This window comes from Carcharodon carcharias, chromosome 10 (assembly GCF_017639515.1).
Source record: "Carcharodon carcharias isolate sCarCar2 chromosome 10, sCarCar2.pri, whole genome shotgun sequence".
NCBI lineage: Eukaryota > Metazoa > Chordata > Chondrichthyes > Lamniformes > Lamnidae > Carcharodon > Carcharodon carcharias.
This window is the reverse complement of record NC_054476.1, coordinates 137,350,314-137,371,338: the sequence shown is the minus strand read 5'-3', so window position 1 is coordinate 137,371,338 and position 21,025 is coordinate 137,350,314. Positions and strand designations below refer to the sequence as shown.

General features: G+C 38.9%; 1 protein-coding gene across 3 annotated transcripts in view; it reads left to right on the top strand.

Moving 5' to 3' along the window:
- Positions 1 to 1,450: 1,450 nt before the first annotated feature.
- LOC121283055 (lysine-specific demethylase 2B-like) overlaps positions 1,451 to 21,025 on the top strand; it is a 161,211-nt gene continuing 141,636 nt past the window's right edge. For all 3 annotated transcript variants that reach the window (XM_041197052.1, XM_041197051.1, XM_041197053.1), the window contains exon 1: positions 1,451 to 1,621. In XM_041197052.1, the coding sequence (XP_041052986.1) occupies positions 1,580 to 1,621 (42 nt within the window). In that variant the 5' untranslated portion in view covers positions 1,451 to 1,579. The remainder of the gene's footprint in view (positions 1,622 to 21,025) is intronic.

Below are 21,025 nucleotides of genomic sequence, written 5' to 3'. Positions count from 1 at the left end.
GAAGGTGTTGAACCCTGGCCTTTCCTAGTCTTTAAAGCTGATTCTTTAGTCACGATTCTTCCAAATTAATCAATTTTTTTCCTCAGAATGAGCTCAGGCGCTACGTGTTCAGATTCAGGAATCTGGTTTATCCGATGGAGATTTTAAACGGCAATTTTTGACTACTGAACAATTTAAAAGTTTCTCAGGATTGCTTTATCCTGCATTTTAGCTCACGCCTGTTAGGTTGACTTTGGAAATTGAGGCTGGACTTCCAAGAGATCCGTAACAGTCTTCTGCTTCAGTGAGGAATTTTAAATTTCTGCCTTCAGTTTCCAAGCCTTTCTTTTGATCATTTCCCTGGCGATTTTCCTTTGCACGCCTGCTACTTGAGCTTTTCTTCAGGTTAGAATGCTTCATCGAATTTATTATTTGGTCTTGTAGGATTTTAGTTTTTCTCTACATTTTCTGCAATGTTTTGTGTTTTTCCATTTGCTGCCACCATGTTATAGGAGGTTGGATACCATTCGGTAGGTCTTAATGAAGTCTCCGTAGTCTTAAGTAGGTTAAATGTATGTATTTATTAGCTATTAGAACCGTATACATATATATAGTAAAGGGTTCAAGCATGGAGCTGTCCCCATGCATGCTTGTGCACACAGTTCTATCCAACACTAGACTGAGGTGCAGGTCATCTGTTCTCTAATATTACTGTGTAGGCAGTACTGTACTCAGTCCAACATTAACCCTACATGTGCCAGACCCTTATACTACAAAACATTAACTGTTTCTCTCTCAATAGATGCTGCCTAGCCTGTGAGTTTTCTTTCCAGCATTTTCTGTTTTTAATTCAGATTTTCAGCATCTGCAGTATTTTACTACTGTCATTTCCTAGCCCTCTGTGTCCGTTAAGACTTTACCAGGTGGCATATCCCTTTAAAATCACACCCCTATCTCTACACAAGCAGCAGCAACAAAAGGATAAATAAATCTCACATTCCCCGGAACCTAAACTTTTGTTCAACCCACTTTGCTCAATCTCTCCAGTTATTGCTATTACGCCTAGAGACGTCACTCCATATTATGACGGCAGACGTTATTGATTGACATTTTCTAGAGACAATAGGAGTTAGGAATCCTAGAGTTGACGCAAAACGCAGGCGATGCGTACGGTCTGGAGGCGGGGTTTCACAGTTGCCATGCGCAGTGACCGTTGGGCTGTGGGGAATGTTGTCCGTCACCGCGTGCGCTGCTGCTCCGCGCGTGCTCACTTTTGAATCATTAACGCACCGCCCGCGCGCACTGATTGACACCACCTAGCCGCCAGCTCAGTCGAGCGCTGCAAGAGCCGGTCCCGCCTCATTCCCGTTCCGATTGGCGAATATGAGCGTGGTGGGCGGACGGGCCTTTGAGCTCTGAGCAGCGGTTGGGCGGCACGTCTGTCAATCACTCGGATGGCGAGGCATTTCATTGTGAAGTTAGGTTGAGCAGCAGTAGATGGAGGAAGCTCCTTAGTGAATGTTGAGTGTATTCTGTGAGAGTGTGCTAATAGAGCCATGACTGGATTTCTTTGGTTGGGCAGCATGAATTGTGAAAGGTCATGGCACTGAGTCCTGATGATGAAGACTATGACACCTCTCAGGTCAGCCTTTAAGAACCATTTTACTACTTTCCTTAAAGGCTTAATGTGCCTGCGTGTGTTCTGTGGTGATGTGGGGGAAAGTCTCAGTCAGTAGTGTCTGCTGTTGCTACTGGGCAAGGCCTTTTCATCCCACCCTCAGAAAACACACACTACTGGAAAATAATGGTGCCCTTTCCACAGACATCAGAAAGCTTCAGGGAAGTGGGATAGTTCGTAGCTCAAGGTGTCAGTCTCCCCTTTTTGAGAAAGGGAGTGACCTAATTATTCAAACCGGCCTTTTAGGAATTTGCTTTAATTAGCCATAAATCTTTGCACATCTCCCCCCTAGATAGCAGAATATCTCCTTGCCGTGCATCATCTGTATGTAATGATGATTTGCGTGTAACTGTAATCTTCTGTGCTGTTATTTAAAAAAAACAACTTAGAATAGGTTCCCATATACTTAAGTACCTTCTTGAATGTTGTGGACCAAACGCTTAAATATTTGCAGAGTAAACCAATTTGATTGGGAAAGTACATTTCAGTGACCAATTAGCCAAGAATAGCTAGTTATTTTAGTTTTGCTGTATAACCAACATATATATTATTTTATATTAAATATCCATTTCAGCAGTTTTAAATGTTTTCAAAGCATTTTTGTCTGAAAATGTATCATGCAATTGCAGATTTTTAATGGCTGTTTTTAATATGCCTGTTATGAATCATATTTTTCTAAATAGACTGTTAAAATGATTTTTCTTAGGAAGAAGGAAATTAAAATGATTATTATCCTGACACCATGAAGGATATAAAATCATTTTGGGGATTGCAAAGTTAACCTTTGGGCTTAATGAGCTAATGTTTTACCAAAAGTCCATTGTTCTGGAAAGCAACAGCTTGGGGGCTGAGGGTTCCAGTGGTTTTGTATGTTCCTAACTTTACAGAAAGATCAGTACATAGACATTATGTTGAGCTTTTACTTTTTGCAAGCTAATAATTATCTCGAGTGGATACACGTAAACATTAGAGGGATGCATGTCAAAGTTTTGTTGTGGTGACTTGTTTTCTAAACAGGACAGACTGGCTACCATCCATACTATGTGTATTTTACAAGAAGATGCATTTTCTTAAGTTGTGATGGATTATTCTTTCTTTGAATGTAAACATTCTACGAGCCCAACCCCTTTAACTGCAAGCTCCTGGGGCACAAACTGAAATTGAAATTCAGACTTGTTTGTCTTGTTCCTTGTACAAGTTGTTGGCTCGAGCACTGGAATTGGGTAGCCATTATAGTTTTCCCGTGCTTATTTTCAGAACCTGGGACAGGTTATAAATGTCCTTAGTTTAATCTTCAAATGCTGAAGTGAGGGTCCCTGTATCAAGCCCTCCAAAACCCTCTCACTTCATCTTTGAATGTAAATGGCACTGCAGAGTGAAAGTAAAACTAGGACAGTTTGGTAATGGTTGTACTGAATTTGATATCTGGGACAAGTACAGTGTTAATGCAAGAAAAACAATAAATACCAAATAAGCTATAAGCTGCAGTTTTTAGATACTTGTCGCTGGGATTGGACTCCTGTAATGGAGCATTATGTTATTATGCTTCATACAATTAGCTGCTCATTGACAATTTCTTAAAATCTTGATCACAAGTGGGCTCATTTAATAAAGTTATTAAATGCTTCCATGTTGTGAAACAAAGATTGTCATCAGATAATTATACAGTATGGACTTCAGACAGCAAGTTGGTAGTTTTCAGTGCATTAACTTTTGTTTTGAAAGCTTGTTTACTTGGGTTTAGTGTAGCAAAACATTTTTAAGTAAATTGGTTCTTTTCTGGCAGAGAAGGGAGATTGTCTTTGTGGCCAGCTGGTATTGTTTTGGACATTGAGTCTCTTTGTTGCTTTTGTATGGTTTGGATTTGAGAGGCATGGCTCAAGCACATTTTATTTGCCCAAGCTACCGTACTGTGTTATCTAGCTGCTGTACTCCACTCTATTGTTTAGTAGTTGCTGTCTTAAGTGGCTGCAAAATTCTTTGCTATATTGGTGTGTGTTTTTATTAATAACTGGTCCTGTAATTGGGGAAATTAGCTCAAAATTTACAGTGAGAGCTAGGCAATTAATTAAATCTTTATTTATTTCTCATGATGTTATACGTTTAATAAACTACATTTAGAAATGTAAAAATTTAATTTTTTATAACGTAACAAGTTGTAATCTAAAATGCAGTGCCTGAAAGGTGGTTAGAAGCAGATTCAGTAGTCACTTTCAAAAAGGAATTGGATAAATACTTGATAAGGTTGCTAGGGTATGGGAAAGAGTGGGGAGTAGGACTAATTGGATCCTTCTCTCACTTTCCGGATCCTTCTCTCACTTTCCGGATCCTTCTCTCACTTTCCGGATCCTTCTCTCACTTTCCGGATCCTTCTCTCACTTTCTGGATCCTCCTCTCCAGCCCCTTTCCAATTTTCTTTCCTCGTAGGGGTTGACACATGGCAGGGTTGGGGCAGGGTGGTGTTGTGGCTAGGAACTTTAGTGGCGCATGGCACAACCTCACTGAAATTGCCATTCTTCATGTGTGAGCTTCGGTCAGTGTAGCTGAGACCAATTGTCTATACACCAAACACTTACGTGCATGCATTTCTAGCAGGCTTCCTGGGTTGCACCTTTACTACTGCCCCAACAGAGATCAGCTAATTCAGCAAAATTGCTGATCAAGTTTAGGGTCTTCTGTGGCTCATCCTCTCAATGCATAGTTGCAGAGCCATCTGCTGCTGCATGTAAGATTTTGTAACCTACTGTTTCGAGAACATTTTTTGTTTCTCCTTTTCCAGCTAAACTATTTAACATCATTTTAGATTTGCAGTGGTTGTAAGGAGAGTTAGTCTAATTGCTAAAGTTGAGCCGTTTATAGTTCATAACAATTGCTTGCATTTCTGTAATGTTGCTAATGTGCAGTGAGATATCTCAATGCACGTAGCATTAGTTGACACAAAAAATGATGTCGAGCAGGAGGCTGAAGGGGAGGAACAGCAAAAGAGGACAGAGTGGTTTATAAATGTAGGGAGGGTGGTAGTGACATGGAGAAGTAGAGGTGCACAATGGCTGAATGAGAAGCCAGCAATGGGCGGGTGGAACATTGAAAAGCCCAGTTGGAGGAGCAAAGAGTATGTGTGGCGACATAAAACAAGAGGAAAACATTAAAGTTGGAGCAGGGTGAGGCCAATATGGTTAAATGTTAACCACCTTCTGAAACAGCTAAGCAAACCACTCAATTATTTTCAAGAAGGCAGCTCACCCTCACCTCCTCGAGGGCAGTTAAGGATGGGTAATAAATGCTGGCGTTGCTAGCGACGTCCACATCTCATGAATGATTTTGTTTGAAAAGAAACATTGAATGTGATATCCAACATGAAAATTTTGAAATCAAATGTCCAGGGCATGGAAAGTTGGTGAAGTTTGTGCAGCGACGAGGGAAGTGGCTTCATGGGATGTATTTCTAAAGCTTTACTGACGTAATGATAGGCAACTGTACAATGACACATGAAGTGAAAAACTTTAACTCTGAACAATTTCTGTTACTTTTCAGCACACTTGAAATCTGAATCAGATCATTTCTTTGTTGCAGTAAAACTTTGTATCGTTTTTCTTTTTTTAGCTGTTTCCTCTTTAAGTACATGTTGAGCCTTGCCTTTGCAACACATAAGCTTGTCTATGAGAATGTTGCTATACTTGAAACAACAGCCATTCCACTTCAATTGTATGCTGTGGTGTTTTGGCAGTTGATATTTTATTTTGTAGCAAAGATCTTTTTAAAAGCAGGCTCATATCTAATGCTGGATCTTTGCAGTGCCCAAATATTTGATTTTGTAAGAGGATATTGAAAATAATTGCAAACCAGAAACTGAAGAGTTCAATTTTGACATAAACTGCCGTAACATTTAATTTTTTTGCAAATAATCTGCTCTGTGATGGGATGCTGTTCCGAAAGACCTACACCTTTTTGTTGTTCTAGGCTATTGACTTCATGGGATGGTTCCACTCTGTTTTGGAGCTTTTATGTTATGGGTGCTGAGGGATGTGTGGCTTGTTTCATGTTTTCTGGCTGATAATAGCTGTCTCATTGGACACTAATGGTTGGAGTAGTCCATGTTATTAATTGATACACTTATACTAAAGGATTGGTGTTTTTTGACTTAATTTTATTAAGTGGTAAACTGTTAAGGGAAATAATGTGATAAATGTGTGTATATCATGAAATTCTCACCAGTATAGTATCATAGTTCAGAGAAGTCTAGAAAATCATTTCTCAGTAAAATACTTGGTTGATACCCTCTAATAATTGCCAGTACAGATTGAAATTTCTCCATTAGATGTTTTGTAGTTGGTTGCCTGAGGGAGCATTTTCTTTGGTCACTTGTCGATGTTGCAGTTTTCAGCTGACTCAAATAGCTAAGAGTCTTGGAGGATTTTAGGATGTATGACTCCCTTTTACGTCCCCTCTTTTTAATCTTCCAGGGTCACATTTGCTGATCTACTCTCCAGTTCTTCTCTTTTAACATTCCTTTTTTTTTGTTTTAAATTTTTACTATATTTGCTACAGCCTGTCTCTGCTTCTCACAGTACTCAGCGTAGTGAGGGAACCCTCCCTCATCCAATTGCCTCAGTGTGTAGTCATGGTTCCGGAGTCTGGTGATACTGCAGCATCCGAAAATCTAGTATTTCAGTTAGATTTTTAAAAAAAGACATTCAGCATAACGCTCAGGAAAATATCTTCAGTTATTTCATTAATGCAGAAAAATTCCTTTCTTTCTAGTCCTAATTTATTATTTATGAATTCCTTGGAGATTCTTTCTAATTTCAGAGGAGACTGAAAATGAAAGTCACCGTAGTCCCAGGGGACCATAGACTGCTGTCTCATTAGAGAGAGACAACTGGTGGTGAGTTTTAACCTGAGGCTCACCACACACCTCAGGTGAGATTGAGAAGGTGGGGTCTTCATGGATGAACCTCAACCGGTACGGGAATTGGCATCACTCTGTATCACAAGCTAACTGTCCAGCCAATTGAGCTAACCAACCTCTAACAATCTTTCCAGCAGTGCTTTTGGGAATCGGGGATATGGAAAGAGTGTGGAAAGGTGTAACTGAGGTAGACCAGCTATGATCTTGGAGAATGGCAGAGCAGGCTTAAAAGGCCAAGTGGCCTACTCCTGTTTCTTATGTAATAACAGTTGATGGCTGGTGCAGGAGTTGGGCGAGTGGAAATGACTGCTTTGAATTTAATTTTACTGGGAACTAGATAGAGAGGGACGTTTTGTACATTAAATACAAACTACAGTTATGCCACCTCTGTTCTGGTAATCAAACTATTTGAGCCAGTTATGGAAAGACTGCTTTATAACTGGGTTTTCAGTGACACCAATCCATGCCGATTGTTTCCTGTTGGGTACGAGCTCTTTTTCTCGACTGCATCTCAGATGTCAAATTGTCAGAAGTTAGTTTTGGATATTTAGATAAATGCATTATTTACTTATCTATTTACTTGCATTGGTAACCAAGTCCAGATTTGCCCACATATCACATCAATATTGTCGGGCATATGTTGTACAGCCTGAGAAATGACTAAAACTAGGTTATTAACACAATGGGTATTGTGCACATAATGATCACAATATACCTTTCACACCATATGGTGCAAAATTCCATTTTAACATCAACTATTTAACATTTCAGTTAGACATTAAAAATGTTTGTGATTCATAATGCAACAGTGGTGATATAATACTCCTTAAGTATTTAATTTTAGCAATCAATATATCCACTGACATACTCAATGTATCTTACTGTTAACATAGTTTGACAGTATTTTGTGATTGCAGAAACTAATCACATTATTTTTAGAACTACTGTGAAGTGTGTAAATAATTATTGATTATTATTTAGTGTAATTTTAGTTTAATAGTGTTAGTTTCTTGCTTTTCGTTTTGAGCTTCATTTATCAGAATAAAACCTGATTTTTCTCTGAACCTAGCCTGGCTCTTGGCCTTGAATTCTTCTTCACTGATTTGTTTTCCTGGTTTTATTATGCTAAAAATAAAAAATTGAGAAACACCCATAAGAGGAAAAAATGGTTTTAACAATCAGTAAGGAAATTGATTTAAAAAATTCTATGTTAAAGCTTTCAAAACAGAAATTGCAATGATGTTATTTCCTCATTACATTTTTAAAAATATATAATTTCAAATTTTTTAAAAATTTAGTTTATGCAACCTAAAGTCACTGGCAAGGCCAGTACTTGTTACCGATCCATAGTTGCCCTTGAGAAAGTGGTGGTGAGCTGCTTTCACGAACCGCTACAGTCCATCTGGTATAGGTATACCCACAGTGCTAAGAGGTAGGGAGTTCCAGGTTTCTGACGCAGTGACAGTGAAGGAACGGTAATACAGTTCCAAGTCCAAAGGTGTGCGGGTTGGAGGGGAACTTGAAGTGGAGGTGTTCCCATGTGTCCGCTGCCCTTGCCCTTCTAGGGGGTAGATGTCATGGATTTGGAAGGTGCTATTGAAGGTACCTTGGCAATTTGCTGCACTGAATCTTGTAGATGATGCACACTTCTGTGTGCTGGTGGCGGAGGCACTGTTGTTTAAGGTGGTGGGTATGGTGTCAGTCAAATGGGTTGCTTTGACCTGGATAGTGATAAGTTTCTCGAATGTTGTTGGAACTGCACTCATCCAGGCAATGGAGAGTATTCCATCTGAATTGTGCCTTGTACATGGTGGGCAGGATTTGGGGAATCAGAAGGTGAGTTTCTGCAGAATTCTCAGCCCCTGACCTGCTCTTATAGCCACATTATTTATGTAGCTATTGTAGTTAAGTTTCAGGCCAATGGTAACCACCACCCCCCCCCGCCGAAATGTTGATAATGGGGGACTTGGCGATGATAATGCTGTTGAATGTCAAAGGGAGAAGGTTACATTCTCTCTTGTTTTTTATGTTTACAATTTTTGAAAATGAACTTGTGGTAGGGGTTTTTTGGTAGATGGGAAGCATGTCCAGTCAAACAAGTACATTTTGGTTCTGTTCAGGTGATCAGATTTGCACGTGTTACTACAAGGTTAAGTCATTGCATGATATCCTAAAGATAAGAGTTGTTCCATTGTACTGCCCTTGACGCAAGGAATCCCGGATGATAAAATTACAGGGGAAATTACACAGAAGTTTTAAGGTAGTACATTGTCAAAACCTTAAGTTGTGATACAAAATGGTGTGAAATTAGAATCTTGTGGACTTTCCTTTCAAACTACCTGTTGTTCAGTTGAGGGAACACCAGTCCTGCCGCCTCTCAATATAATGATCTAAATCTTTTTTAAAATTATCGATTGACCCAAAATCAACTCCTTTTCGGTATGGCTGTTTACATGTCCACTATGCTGCAGAGTAAAACATATATATTTTCTAATTTGTATCCCTCCTTAACAATTTGTGGATTTTGTACTGTTCTAGTTCTGTCCTTATTTTTCTTATCTTTAGGTGTGTGCGTGTGTGTGTGTGGTATGATCCTTGGCCAGACCCCTCCCCAAGTTGTTGGTAAGATCTGGATCAGGACCAATAAGGTTTTGTTTAGGGACAGTTTGAGATTTAAGACACTTGCTCAGTGAAGAAAGCCACAAAATTCCACAGGTTTTGATCAAGCAAAAATAAACTTTACTATACAAGGTCAGAAAGATAAAACAATTTACATATATCTTAAATGCTAACATTCAGGTTAAGCTTGAGGCACATGTGAATTAACAGGCAACTTTGGTTGAACGCACCACACTACACAATAAGTGGTAGCTGCAACCATGACGCAGCCCATGGATTTCTCAACATCCCAGCCAGATGTCAGTAACTCTGAGTCAACCAATCTCACTGAAACGCTGTCTCTCGCAAAAGGATTCACCTTCGAAGATCTAACCTGGGCATTCTCTCCAAAGCCGCTCCAACCCAGACAGCATCAACAATGGCCCACCTTGCAGGGTTTCAATCTCATCTCCCAAGATTCCATTCTCCTGGATTCCCAACTATACATTCAACTACAATTTTAGATCTTTGACCACACTGAGCAGAACACTACTGCCCCATAGGAATGCCTTTGCCCCAACAGTCCGCAGCATGGAGTCACCAATGTTTGGCTGTCTTCTTGAATCTTCAGGGTTTCTTCTGAGCCCTCTTCAATTACCAGGGCTTCCCTTGAGCCCTCTTCACTTAAAATCTGTTACCTACAGCTGTTTTCCTATTTGGGGCCTTTTTACCTCTGCAACTCTCTTTTTAATTCTTCCTGTCCCTGTGCCCTCTCTGGGACTCATCTTTTGGGACCTCTCCCAATCCCCTGCCTGGAACGTTTCTTCTCTGGTGGTTTTTCACACCATTTTTCTTCCTACACAGGCCCAAAGAACATAAAAATGCAGATCTGTGCATGTGCAGCCTGTTCCCAGTCTGCGCATGCGCAAAGCTCCAAGGTCCATTAGGAGTTGATGTTCCCAACTTCCACTATCAAAGTTAAGGTAAGTTTGACTTTCATGACAGCTGACAATCTCAGAAACTGCTTTTGCAGTGGCTTAAACATGCCCTTCTCTTCCTATTTTCTAGCAGTGTAAGAAATTGTTTTTGTCTACCATTAGTATGTACTTGGAAATGAAAGACTTTCATTTTTATAGTGTCTTTCTCAAACTCTGGATTTCCCTAAGCACTTTACTGCCAATGAAGCAGGGCATCCCAATTTTTGTTTAAATTTTGTTTAAACAATATGCTTAATGTAACAGGCTGGCATCCCATGTACAGTACTGCCATCTTTTGATATTATGATCAACTTCACTGCTTATGAGTAGGAATGAATGCATTCTTCTAAAGGGAGTTTCTGGATTGCAATCCAAAATTCCTGACCACAATGATTTTCAAACCAGGATCAGTTCACTTAACTTGTTATCTCTGTTTCCTTAGACTTTTTAAGCCATTGTCTTGGGAAGAATTTTTTTTGTGCAAGTAATTTCCATTATACTGCAACAGGGTAACATAGACATTTATGTCAGTGTCCCAGTATAAAGCCATTAATGTATGCAAATATTATAATTAGAAAATTTTTGGAGCTGCGATTTGCTGTTGTACTTTGACTTTGCAACATAGTAGCATGTTTTTTATCGCATGTAATCAAAGAAAGACTTGAGTTTATATAGTGTCTTTCATGGCCTTAGGTGGTCCCAAAGCACTTTACAGGCAATGAAATAGTTTTGAAAAGTATCCACTATTGTAATGAGAGAAATGAGACAGCCAACAGGTTAACAAACAGCAATGAAGTAATTTTGCGATTTTTTTTTTTGGCTTGAGGCACGAATATTGACCAGATCACCAGAAGAACTATCCTGCTCTTTTAATATTGCTGTAGGATCTTTTGCATCTGAAATCCAGCACTGCTGACAGTGCAGCACTCACTCAGTACTGACGCTCTGTCAGTCTAGATTTTGTGTTCAATTCTCTGTATTGGAACTCGTACCCCTAAGCTTCTGACTCTAAGGTGAGTGTGCTACCGCTAGCCATGGTTAACCCATAAACAATTCCGATCAAAATGAACAAAAAAGTACTGAGTAGAAAATGGTAACTTTTAATCGACTCCAGTATGGACAGGATTGCTGTCTTCAAGAGGGGTATAATTAGCAGGGTGGGTGAGATAAAGGGAGAAAATTGGCAATGGGTTGCAACGAATAGAAGAAAATAAAAGAAAATTTCAGTATTTAACACCAACAACTTTATTTTTAGCACTTAACGCAATGTAATACCCCAAGGTGCTTCATAGGGCCTTTGTAAAACTAAATATGACACCAAACCACATGAGGTGATATTAGGTCAGATGACCAAAAGCTTGGTCAAAGAGGTAAGGAGTGTCTTGAAGGAGGAAAATGATGTGGAGAGGTATAGGGAGGATAATCCAAAGCTTGGGGTCTAGGCGTCTGAAAGCACAGCCATCGATGATGGAGCAATTAAAATTGGGGATGCACAAGAGGAGCACGGGTATCTCAGAGGGCTATGGAGCTGGAGGAGAGGGGTGAGGCCATGAAGGGATGTGAAAACAAAGATGAGAATTTTAAAATCTAGATGTTGCTTGACCAGGAGTCAATGTTGGTCAGCAAGCACGGGGGATAGGGCTTGACGTAAATTAAGATCTAGGCAGCGGAGTTTTGGATGAGTTCAGGTTAATGGAAGAATGTGGGGGACCAGCCCGGAGTGTAACTAAGGCATGAAGGAAGGTTTCGGTAGTAGATGAACTGAGACAGATGAATTTGTACAATGTAATGGAGGTGGAAATAGGTGGTCTTTGTGATAGCATGAACTTGAGGTCAGAAGCTCATCTCTGGATCAAATATGACACCAAGATTGTGAATAGAATGGTTTGATCTCAGACTTTTGCAAGGGAGCAGCAGGATGGAGTCAATAGCTAGGCAACAGAGTTTGGAGCGGTGATTGAAAGCAATGGCTTCAGTCTTCCAGATATTTCATTGGAGAAAATTTCTAGCTCATCCAATACTGAATGTTGGATGGGCAGCCTGAGAAGGCCAATGATAGGTCCTTGGGAGATACCAGAGATTACATTGCGGGATGAGGAATAGAAACTATTGCAAGCAATTCTCTGGCTATGATTAGATAAGAATGGAGCCAGGTGGGAGCAGTCCCACCCAGCTGAATGACAGTGGAGAGGCGTTGGAGGAGGATGATATAGTCAGCTATGTCAAATGCTGCAGGCAGGTTGAGAAAAATGAGGGAAATTCTACCTTTGTCACAGTCACATAGGATGTCATTGATTTTGCTAAGAGCTGATTCAGTACTGTGGCAGGGGTAGAAACATGGGATTCAGATATGGAGCTCTGGGAAAGGATTTGGAAAGCGACAATATGTTCAAGAACTTTTAACTACCAATCGCACTACAGTTTCACTTAAACTGCTGCTATGTATTTAGATTTTCATTCTAAATTTAATTTTGATATGCTAAAGTAACTCTACAAAAATCTGTAATTATGATCTAATCAGTTATTCTGCACTTCAGCATGCAGTGTCCTATAAAATAGCTAGGTCAGACTTTCCTCGCAGTCTGCTACCTTTGCTATCTACTTTTTTTTTTCCAATCCTTTTTTTTTAAAGAGGTGTGTAATTGTACAACACTGGTATATAGCCAAGATAAAAGTGCTGAGCTACCCTTTTGTATGGGCAGCTAGTTCTGGTCTGACTACACGTGCAAGACTATTGCAATTACTAGTTAGACTTCCTTTTCACATTGTTCACTGTACTGAACCTTTAATGTTCATATTTCATTTTATTTACATATTTAAATCAATTTGTTTATGGATTCATGAGGCCGTCTCTGTGAGCTGAAGATTTTAATCAAACCATAACTCTCTTCCACTTCTTTAAGAGCCAGGATAGCACTAGAATTATTTTTCCAATTTTTTACTCATGTCAGATGGAGGTTTTCTTAAACTTCCACTGCCAGAAAGTGTTTGTTTATTACTGGAAAAGGAAGAAGTATACACTACTTTGCAGAGTGAGAAGTTTGTCAATGGGGTAGGGAAGGACGGCAAACAGCAACAATCGATCCAATTCAGCAAGCAATGAAAAATTGAAGACTGAGATGTAAGCTTGATTGACATGCCATATACTTTATCCCTCATTAAATTTCCACATTTCTGTTTCTTTGCTTAAATCAAATTACTGGCCAATTTCATTTTTGTACTGCAAAAAAAAAGACTGTGCACCTTATTTAAACCTGTGATTAAAATTAGATCTCTGATTCTTATCTAACTTCGCTCAGTTTAGCTGCCATCTTCTTCTATCTGATTAGCTCTGCTACTCCACTGTACTTCTATTGATTTCAGTTGTGCAGGCTCTGCTCTGTCACTGTTAAACTTAAACCTTGGCCTGGCCCGGTGGCACCAGAGATCTTGAGGTCTCCCAATCTGCCACCAGTACTGGAAACTGTGTAACAGTACAAATACTTAGGTGCAGTGGGTCAGTTAAGCATTTGTTCCAGATCTGAACTTTTTTCAAAAAAAAAGCACAGTTGAGGAACATGCTGTCAGATGCTTCTGAAAACATTCACTCTGCCTGTGTGCAAGTTGCCTGTTTCTGAGTTGCCCACTGTTGAGCATGGAGGGTAAAAGCATAATGTTTTTGGCACTGTTCTTCCAAAACTTGGGACAAGTATAAAAACGCTTAACATAATGGAAAAACTGTTCAGAGGACCAGTTGATATATATGAATGATTTTGGGTGTCCTTGCATAACTTTTCCATTGGCCTGAAGTTGTTCTGGATATGCACTGACCTTTATATTTAGATAAATTAAGCATTGAGGAGGACCATACCAATGATAAAGAGAAGCTGAATGAGACTCCTTTCTCCAGGCCTTGCCTGAAGCTGCGTTTGCACGAGCCTTTTGTACCAATTACCACTTCATTAATAGAATCCAAAAATGATTTTGTGCAATGGGTTGCACTTAAAGTGAAATGTCTACTATAATTAAATTATTGTAGTGTGGTGTCTTTTTATGCACCCTGTGCACTTTAGCCTTATAGGAACCTAGTTCACACATTGCACAAACATAAAGACTCAAAATTGCTTTCCTTCATTTTTGGTTTTTAGAATGAGTCTTAACAGCAATAACATAACTTGACAGAATACTTCAAGTTCTCTAATTGTAGCATAATCCTGTAATTGAAGCTGCTTTGTAGTTGGCTCTGGACATTTTGAATTACTTGGGGAGCATCAGATGCCCCAAACATGAACGCATGTGACATGGGAGAACAGGCAAGGGATCGGGCTCATCTATGTTTGTCACACATCCGATGTGTAGCAGTTGGTTGGTCTGGTATGGTTTAATTAATGGACTGAGTAGTATGTTACAGCAGGCTTCAAATTTGTGCTGATTAAATGCTACATTAGTGTACTAGCTGTTTCCTACATAGTAAAGTACAGTAACACTTTGTACTTTGTGACTTGGAGTGCGGAAAGGGTGCTAAACTGGATCTAAAAATACAATGTTTTGGATGGGGGAAGGATATTTTGCTCACCAATTAGCTTGTGACCAACTACTTTTCAGCTCTAGGCACCATAGGGCAACAATTGAAGCAAATGGAATGCTGAGCTGTGTTGCTAAGATGAATGGAGCAGAGTATGCAACCTTTTTTAGGACAGCAGTCCAGATGCTTGCGATACAACTAAGCTCTTGCATTTCTCAAGCCAGGCTGAATTGTGACTAACCACCACATATAACTTCCAAACTATTTTGCACTTCTTGAAATCTTTGAGCCACATCATGTACACTTCCTTCACTTCAATTCATCTTTTCCTAACGTTTGTCTGTCTTATTCCTGAAAGTTTTGTGACTTTCCCTCCCTTTACCCCATTCCTCCCTGCAAATGTGCGCCTCTTTCTTTGTATCTCACCTGTGCAAAGGATTTCTAGATAGTATGGTGGAAGAAAATTGTTTCAAATCATATAACGGCTGGAACCTGTGACTAGTCTAATATTCATAGATGAATGAGAGAACTTGGGATGAACGGCCTTCCTCATCTGACATTAGTAAAACAGTAACACTTTGTACTTTGTGACTGGGAGTGGGGAAAGGGTGCTAAACTGGATCTAAAAATACAACATTTTGGACGGGGAAAAGATATTTTGCTCACCGATTAGCTTGTGACCAACTACTTTCCAGCTCTAAAGACCGTAGAGCAACAATTGAAATGTTACTAGTAAAGGAAAACACACTATATGACTGCACTGAATGGCTAGTAACATTTAATTGTGTTTTAACAGAGAAGATATGATGACATCCCATCTTCACAAAATTGTGTTCTGTGCAATGCTATCCATGAATTTAATCTTTGTCAAACTGAGTTAGCACAATGTTATGATCTAAGAACTCTTTGCTTAGGAGATATTAAGGAGCACAGTGAAATTGGATTAGACAAAAATTCAGTGTGAAACTTACACAGTTGACCAATGGGCTCCCATCTCCTTTTTGTGCTGAAATTTCTGACTCTACATGTAGCACTGACCATTACTTTGAGAAATTACACATTTACAAGTTTAGCCTCTTCATGTATCATAGGAATAGGTAAATTGAAATAAAGGTTAGCCTTTTGATTACCTTTTATACCTGTGCAATTTGTGTACTAAACACCCAAACTCATTTTCTCCTTCAGTTTTTAATCATAAACTATTCTGACTTGCCTATCATGGATTCAGAATTGATGACCTCTCACTTTCGATGTTGAACCCCATTTGCCACAGTTTTGCCCATTCACTTGAGCCTTTGTCTGTCCCTTTGCCACTTCCTGCTCCTGTCTACACAACTTGCTGTGCTTCCTAACTTAAGTGTCATCAACAAACTTGAAGAAATAGTTGCATGCCTAAATAATTGATTTATATGGTGAAGGGCTGAGGGTCCGGTATTCTAGCTGCACACTAGGAATAATGGACAACTCTTTACTAAACGTCATCAATACAGTATAGTGTTTTTTACCTTCACAATAGTCAAGATACCTTCTTGCCTCCAAGTTGCTAATATTTTCAAATGCATTTTCATAAATGTTAAAAGATGTTTCAAAAATATATTTGAAAAAAACAAACCTGATGTGATTAGAAAGGTTTTTAGACTAGATGTTTTATTTGTCTATCTGGGGTATTTCTGAGTTATGAGGTCTTTCATTCATAAAAGGTATATTGGCACATGAGACTCTGCTGGTATTTTTGTAGTAATGACTGAATTTAGATATGTTGCATGGATAAAAGAAGTGTATGATTTCTAACATTTGGAAAGTGAGTGTTGGTATGAAACCAATTCAAAGTTGAACACAAGGGAAATGTGTAGGCGGAGTTAGAGACCTGAAGCCTAAATTTACTGGCCATTTCTCATTGCCTCTGGCCAACAATTTTAAAACATGACAACCTGGAATGGGTATTTTCTGTGGAGTTCCCCTCCCATCCCCTGGGCCCAGTTAAAAGTTTGCTCCAGTGGTATGAGTTTTAAGGTTTTGATATTGACTCTTGCTTTTTAACCATTACCCTGTTTGGATAAACAGGATGTGTTTATGGCTAGCATAAGAGGGCTGTGACTATGACTTTAAAGGTTCAAATCAGTTGCATCTCTAGGGTGAGCGAATAGTCATGGTTGGAGCCAAGAAGGTACTGAGTTTTCTGATTCTTCATTTGATAAAGCATTGTATTTTCCTGCAAGGCCAAGCTTTCAGTAATATTGCACCAATCATGATTTTGTTTTAGCTTGATACATTCAATGTTAGCCACAAATTAGAAATATTTACAGTTACAGACGATTTGGTTTCTGTGAAAAGGATGCTGGTTTTAAAGACAGTTTGACTGATTTATTTGCCTGCTGTACTTCAACATGAACCGAAATTGAACTTTCCAGTTTTGGCTTTGCTCGCTCAGCATTTCCTGACCGCACACTAAAACTGATTGCTGCAACTGCTTTTTACAGTAATCTACATTTTGTGGAATTTGAAGAAAAAGTGCATAAATTAAATGGCTTACAAAACTGCATGTAAAATCCAACAAGTACATTAATATTTGTAAAAGCAAACTTTTCCTATTCACTGAAATGAATATGTACCATAATTAAAATCTTCTTTAAATGGAGCTTTTCTGACACACAATCAAGCAAGAACACTGCTAATCCATTAATTTTATTCTTGCCGCAGCCTAACCCAGAGCTCCCAGTTGTGCTTCTGTCAGTAGCTGGAATCATTGTAATTAATCCAGAATACAAAATAAAAAGCTACTTTATTTTTTAATTTCTGTTTTCCCATATCATAGTCTTCACTTTAAAATAACTAAGGACTTGTTGAACTGAATTTAAAGGAAACTATTTATTTGAATCACCACACCATATATTTAAAACTTCTAAACAGAGGTAGCTGGAAAATTATACTATCCTCCACCTGTGATGAAGTGAAATTTTCTTTCCATTGCTCGCATTCCCATCTAACCATTCAATTAAATGTCATCTGCCTTGGAATTGACATCATTACAGGGGGAATTCTACACATTTTTTTTGAGCTTAGACAGTCTCTAGCTTTAGCTTCAGGAACTTCCTTTACTCTGCAGAGTTGCCTGCAACAGCAAAAACACTATCAGATGCAACCTGTGATCTAAGTGCTGGTGGAGGAAACAACCTGCTCTCAACAGTGTTTTTTTTAAACTAAAAGTACCAGTATTGACAAAGCTAAATAACAGCTCATGCCAGTCAATTTTTGTTGTACCAATTTTACACTTTCACCTACATTACTACCCTGTTATATTGCTTATATTAGGGAAGGTCCATTGTGTGAATGATGATCCCAGATGTGATCTTGCACTGTTATTATAAAGTGATATTTAGATGCTAATGTAAGTAACCCCCACCCTTGTAAATATTGATTCCTTGTTAGGGGACCTGGGCTCTCAACTTCATAGGATAACTCTACCACCCAAACAATAGTATAATTGCAGAAAAGGTTTCAACATGTGTGTAGTAATGGAAATGACATGCTAGTGTTACAAGAAATCTGACCTGTTGGGGGTAACCACCGTCCCAATTTGAAATAAAAACAAAAAACTGTGGATGCTGGAAATCCAAAACTAAAACAGAAACAAAAATACCTGGAAAAACTCAGCAAGTCTGGCAGCATCGGCAGAGAAGAGCACCATTGACGTTTCGAGTCCTCATGACCCTTTCTGTTGAAGTGTCACGAGGACTCGAAATGTCAACTGTGCTCTTCTCCGCCAACGCTGCCAGACCTGAGTTTTTCCAGGTATTTCTGATCCCAATTTGAAAGCCTGTTGCCAGTGGTTCTGTTTTTAAAGTGTATGTGCTAGTACAGAAAACTGTTGATTTGTTCGTTATTGTGTCTCCTCTTGACAGACACATTTTTGACTATAAACAATAATTCATTGATCATTGTTTGATCCTTTTAAGTATACAACACATATTTTAGAATTGCAATATAGTATAGTTTACCACTCTTTCTTTCTGCACTGGGGGTTAAAGAGAGAAGCTGGGGACAAATAAACAGACCTAAGTGACATGCTGGCGAACTTCTGTCTGACCTGTTTCATGATGTCAAATATCTTGAATATTCAATAATTGGTTTTCAAATTCTAATTAACCCATCAATAACTACTGTCTCAACACTAGCATTCACAATAACCATGTCACCACCTGAAGTTTGTCTACCTGTACTGGTTTTCCCAGAAAGAATTGGGACAATTGGTGTATAGGATTCTTCCTCCCAGCTGGAATTATGTAATTAAGTATTGTCCCTCAGTTGCCGTGAAGGCTGCATATGATTGCAGGGAAAACAAGATGGGTTATATAACATTGAACTGTAAGAGCAGATTCATTGCTCACTATTTAAATACACTTTACCTGGAACAGTAGGATTGTATTTATAATGATGCTCCATATTACATTTTTAAAGAAAAACTTTCTTTTCAATCCGTCTTGGTGAAAAACTTTGAAACTGCCGGCTTCCTGTTTCTGGCAACTTTTGATATTCAAACTTCTACTTTTGGCCTTGATTATTTGCCAGGAGATCAAGGATTGGTTGTTTGGAATGGAGATAAGAGAAAATGCACTAACTGAAAAATTATAGTATGAATAAGCATCTCTGATGATTTGTTGAGATTCCTTTTTGAGAGTAGCAACGGAAGCAAGATCATATTTTAAATACTTTGAATGTGATTGTGATTTGCATTTTTAAGGGAAATTTTAGTAAAAGGTAAATATCGATTGAATAGTATTGGTATTATTGATCCTGACCTGAGAGACCTATGGTGGGAATCTAGTTCTATGACATCATAACTGATTTATGGAGTGCTGGTAGTTCAAAACTTTCACAATAGAAAATGTTCTACTTTAGAAATGGTGTACCATGGTAGTGAAAAGCATGTAGAAACATGCTATAGCAAGAATTTGGATTTATGAGGTGAGTGGCAATCTACAACATTGTACGAATTAGGAGCAGGAGTAGGCCTTTCAACCCCTCAAGCCTGCTCTGCCATTCAATAAGATGATGGCTGATCTGATTGTGCCTCAACACCACTTTCCTGCCTGCACTCTATATCCTTTGACTCCCTTGTTAGTCAAAAATCTATCTACCTCTGCCTTAAAAATATTCAATGACCCTGTCTCTCCCGCCCTCTGGGGAAAAGAACTCCACAGACTCACAACCCTCAGAGAAAATTTCTCCTCATCTCCGCCTTTAAAAGAGAGACCCTTTATTTTTAAACTGTACCCCCCCCCCAGTTCTGATCTCACCCTCAAGGGAAAACATCATCTCAGTATCCACTCTGTCAAGTCCTCTCAGGATTTTGTATGTTTCAATAAGATCACCCTTCATTCTTCTAAATTCCAATGGAAGAAAACCTAGCCTGTCCAACATCCAATCTTTCCTCATAAGATAATAGTCATCATATGTCAGTCATCCCACTCTAAATACTTGTGTTGATAAAATAGGCTGACACTCCCTGTGCAATACTGAGGGAATGTTGCATTGTAGGAGGTACTACCTTATGGATGAGATGTTTAACAACATGGATGGATGTAAAAGCTGCCATGGCTTGATTTGACGAAGATCAGGAGAGTTCTGGTATCCTGGCCAAATTTTACTACTAAATCAACGTTACCAAAACAGATTATCTTTCTATTTATTTCATTGCTGTTTGTAGGATCTTGCTATGTGCAAACTGGCTACTTTTTCTGTACAACAGTGACTATTCTTCAAAAGTACTTATTTGGCTATGAAATACAGAATGTTCTGTGGTTGTGAAAGACCTGATATAAATGCAATTGTTTTCTTGGCCTTTTGTTTCCATAACCTCAAAGTCAGCATTTCTCAAATTTGTTGTGTAGTAACACTGTTCATACACTGCTGTTCACCGTACATGTAGAGAAAGCGCACTCTGGGACCTTTACTTCATCTTCATAGCTCAGTGATTTTTCTCTGAAAGGTGGGCTAACTTGAGAATAATGGATAGCTAGAAGCAATTTACAAGACAGGAATTGGGTCAATATATTTGTTTGAGTAGGTTGATAACTGAATCCTAGATTAGATCACTGCCTTTAAATTGCTCATTTATTTTTATGTAGGATCCATAACTCAGAAATGGGCTATTCTGGCCTAACTTGCCTATATCGGTATATGAATCTCTTTCCCCACTACCTCCATAAGTCCTCTATTCCTTGGTTCTTCAAGACTTTCCTTGTATATCAACGCTACCTGCTTGAAGCTCTCCATTTTACTGCTGTGTTTCTTGCATTACAAAACTGATTACACTTCTTCAGAACCAATGAAGTACTTTTTGAACTTTGGGGTGTCCTGATGTCATGAAAAGTGTTCTA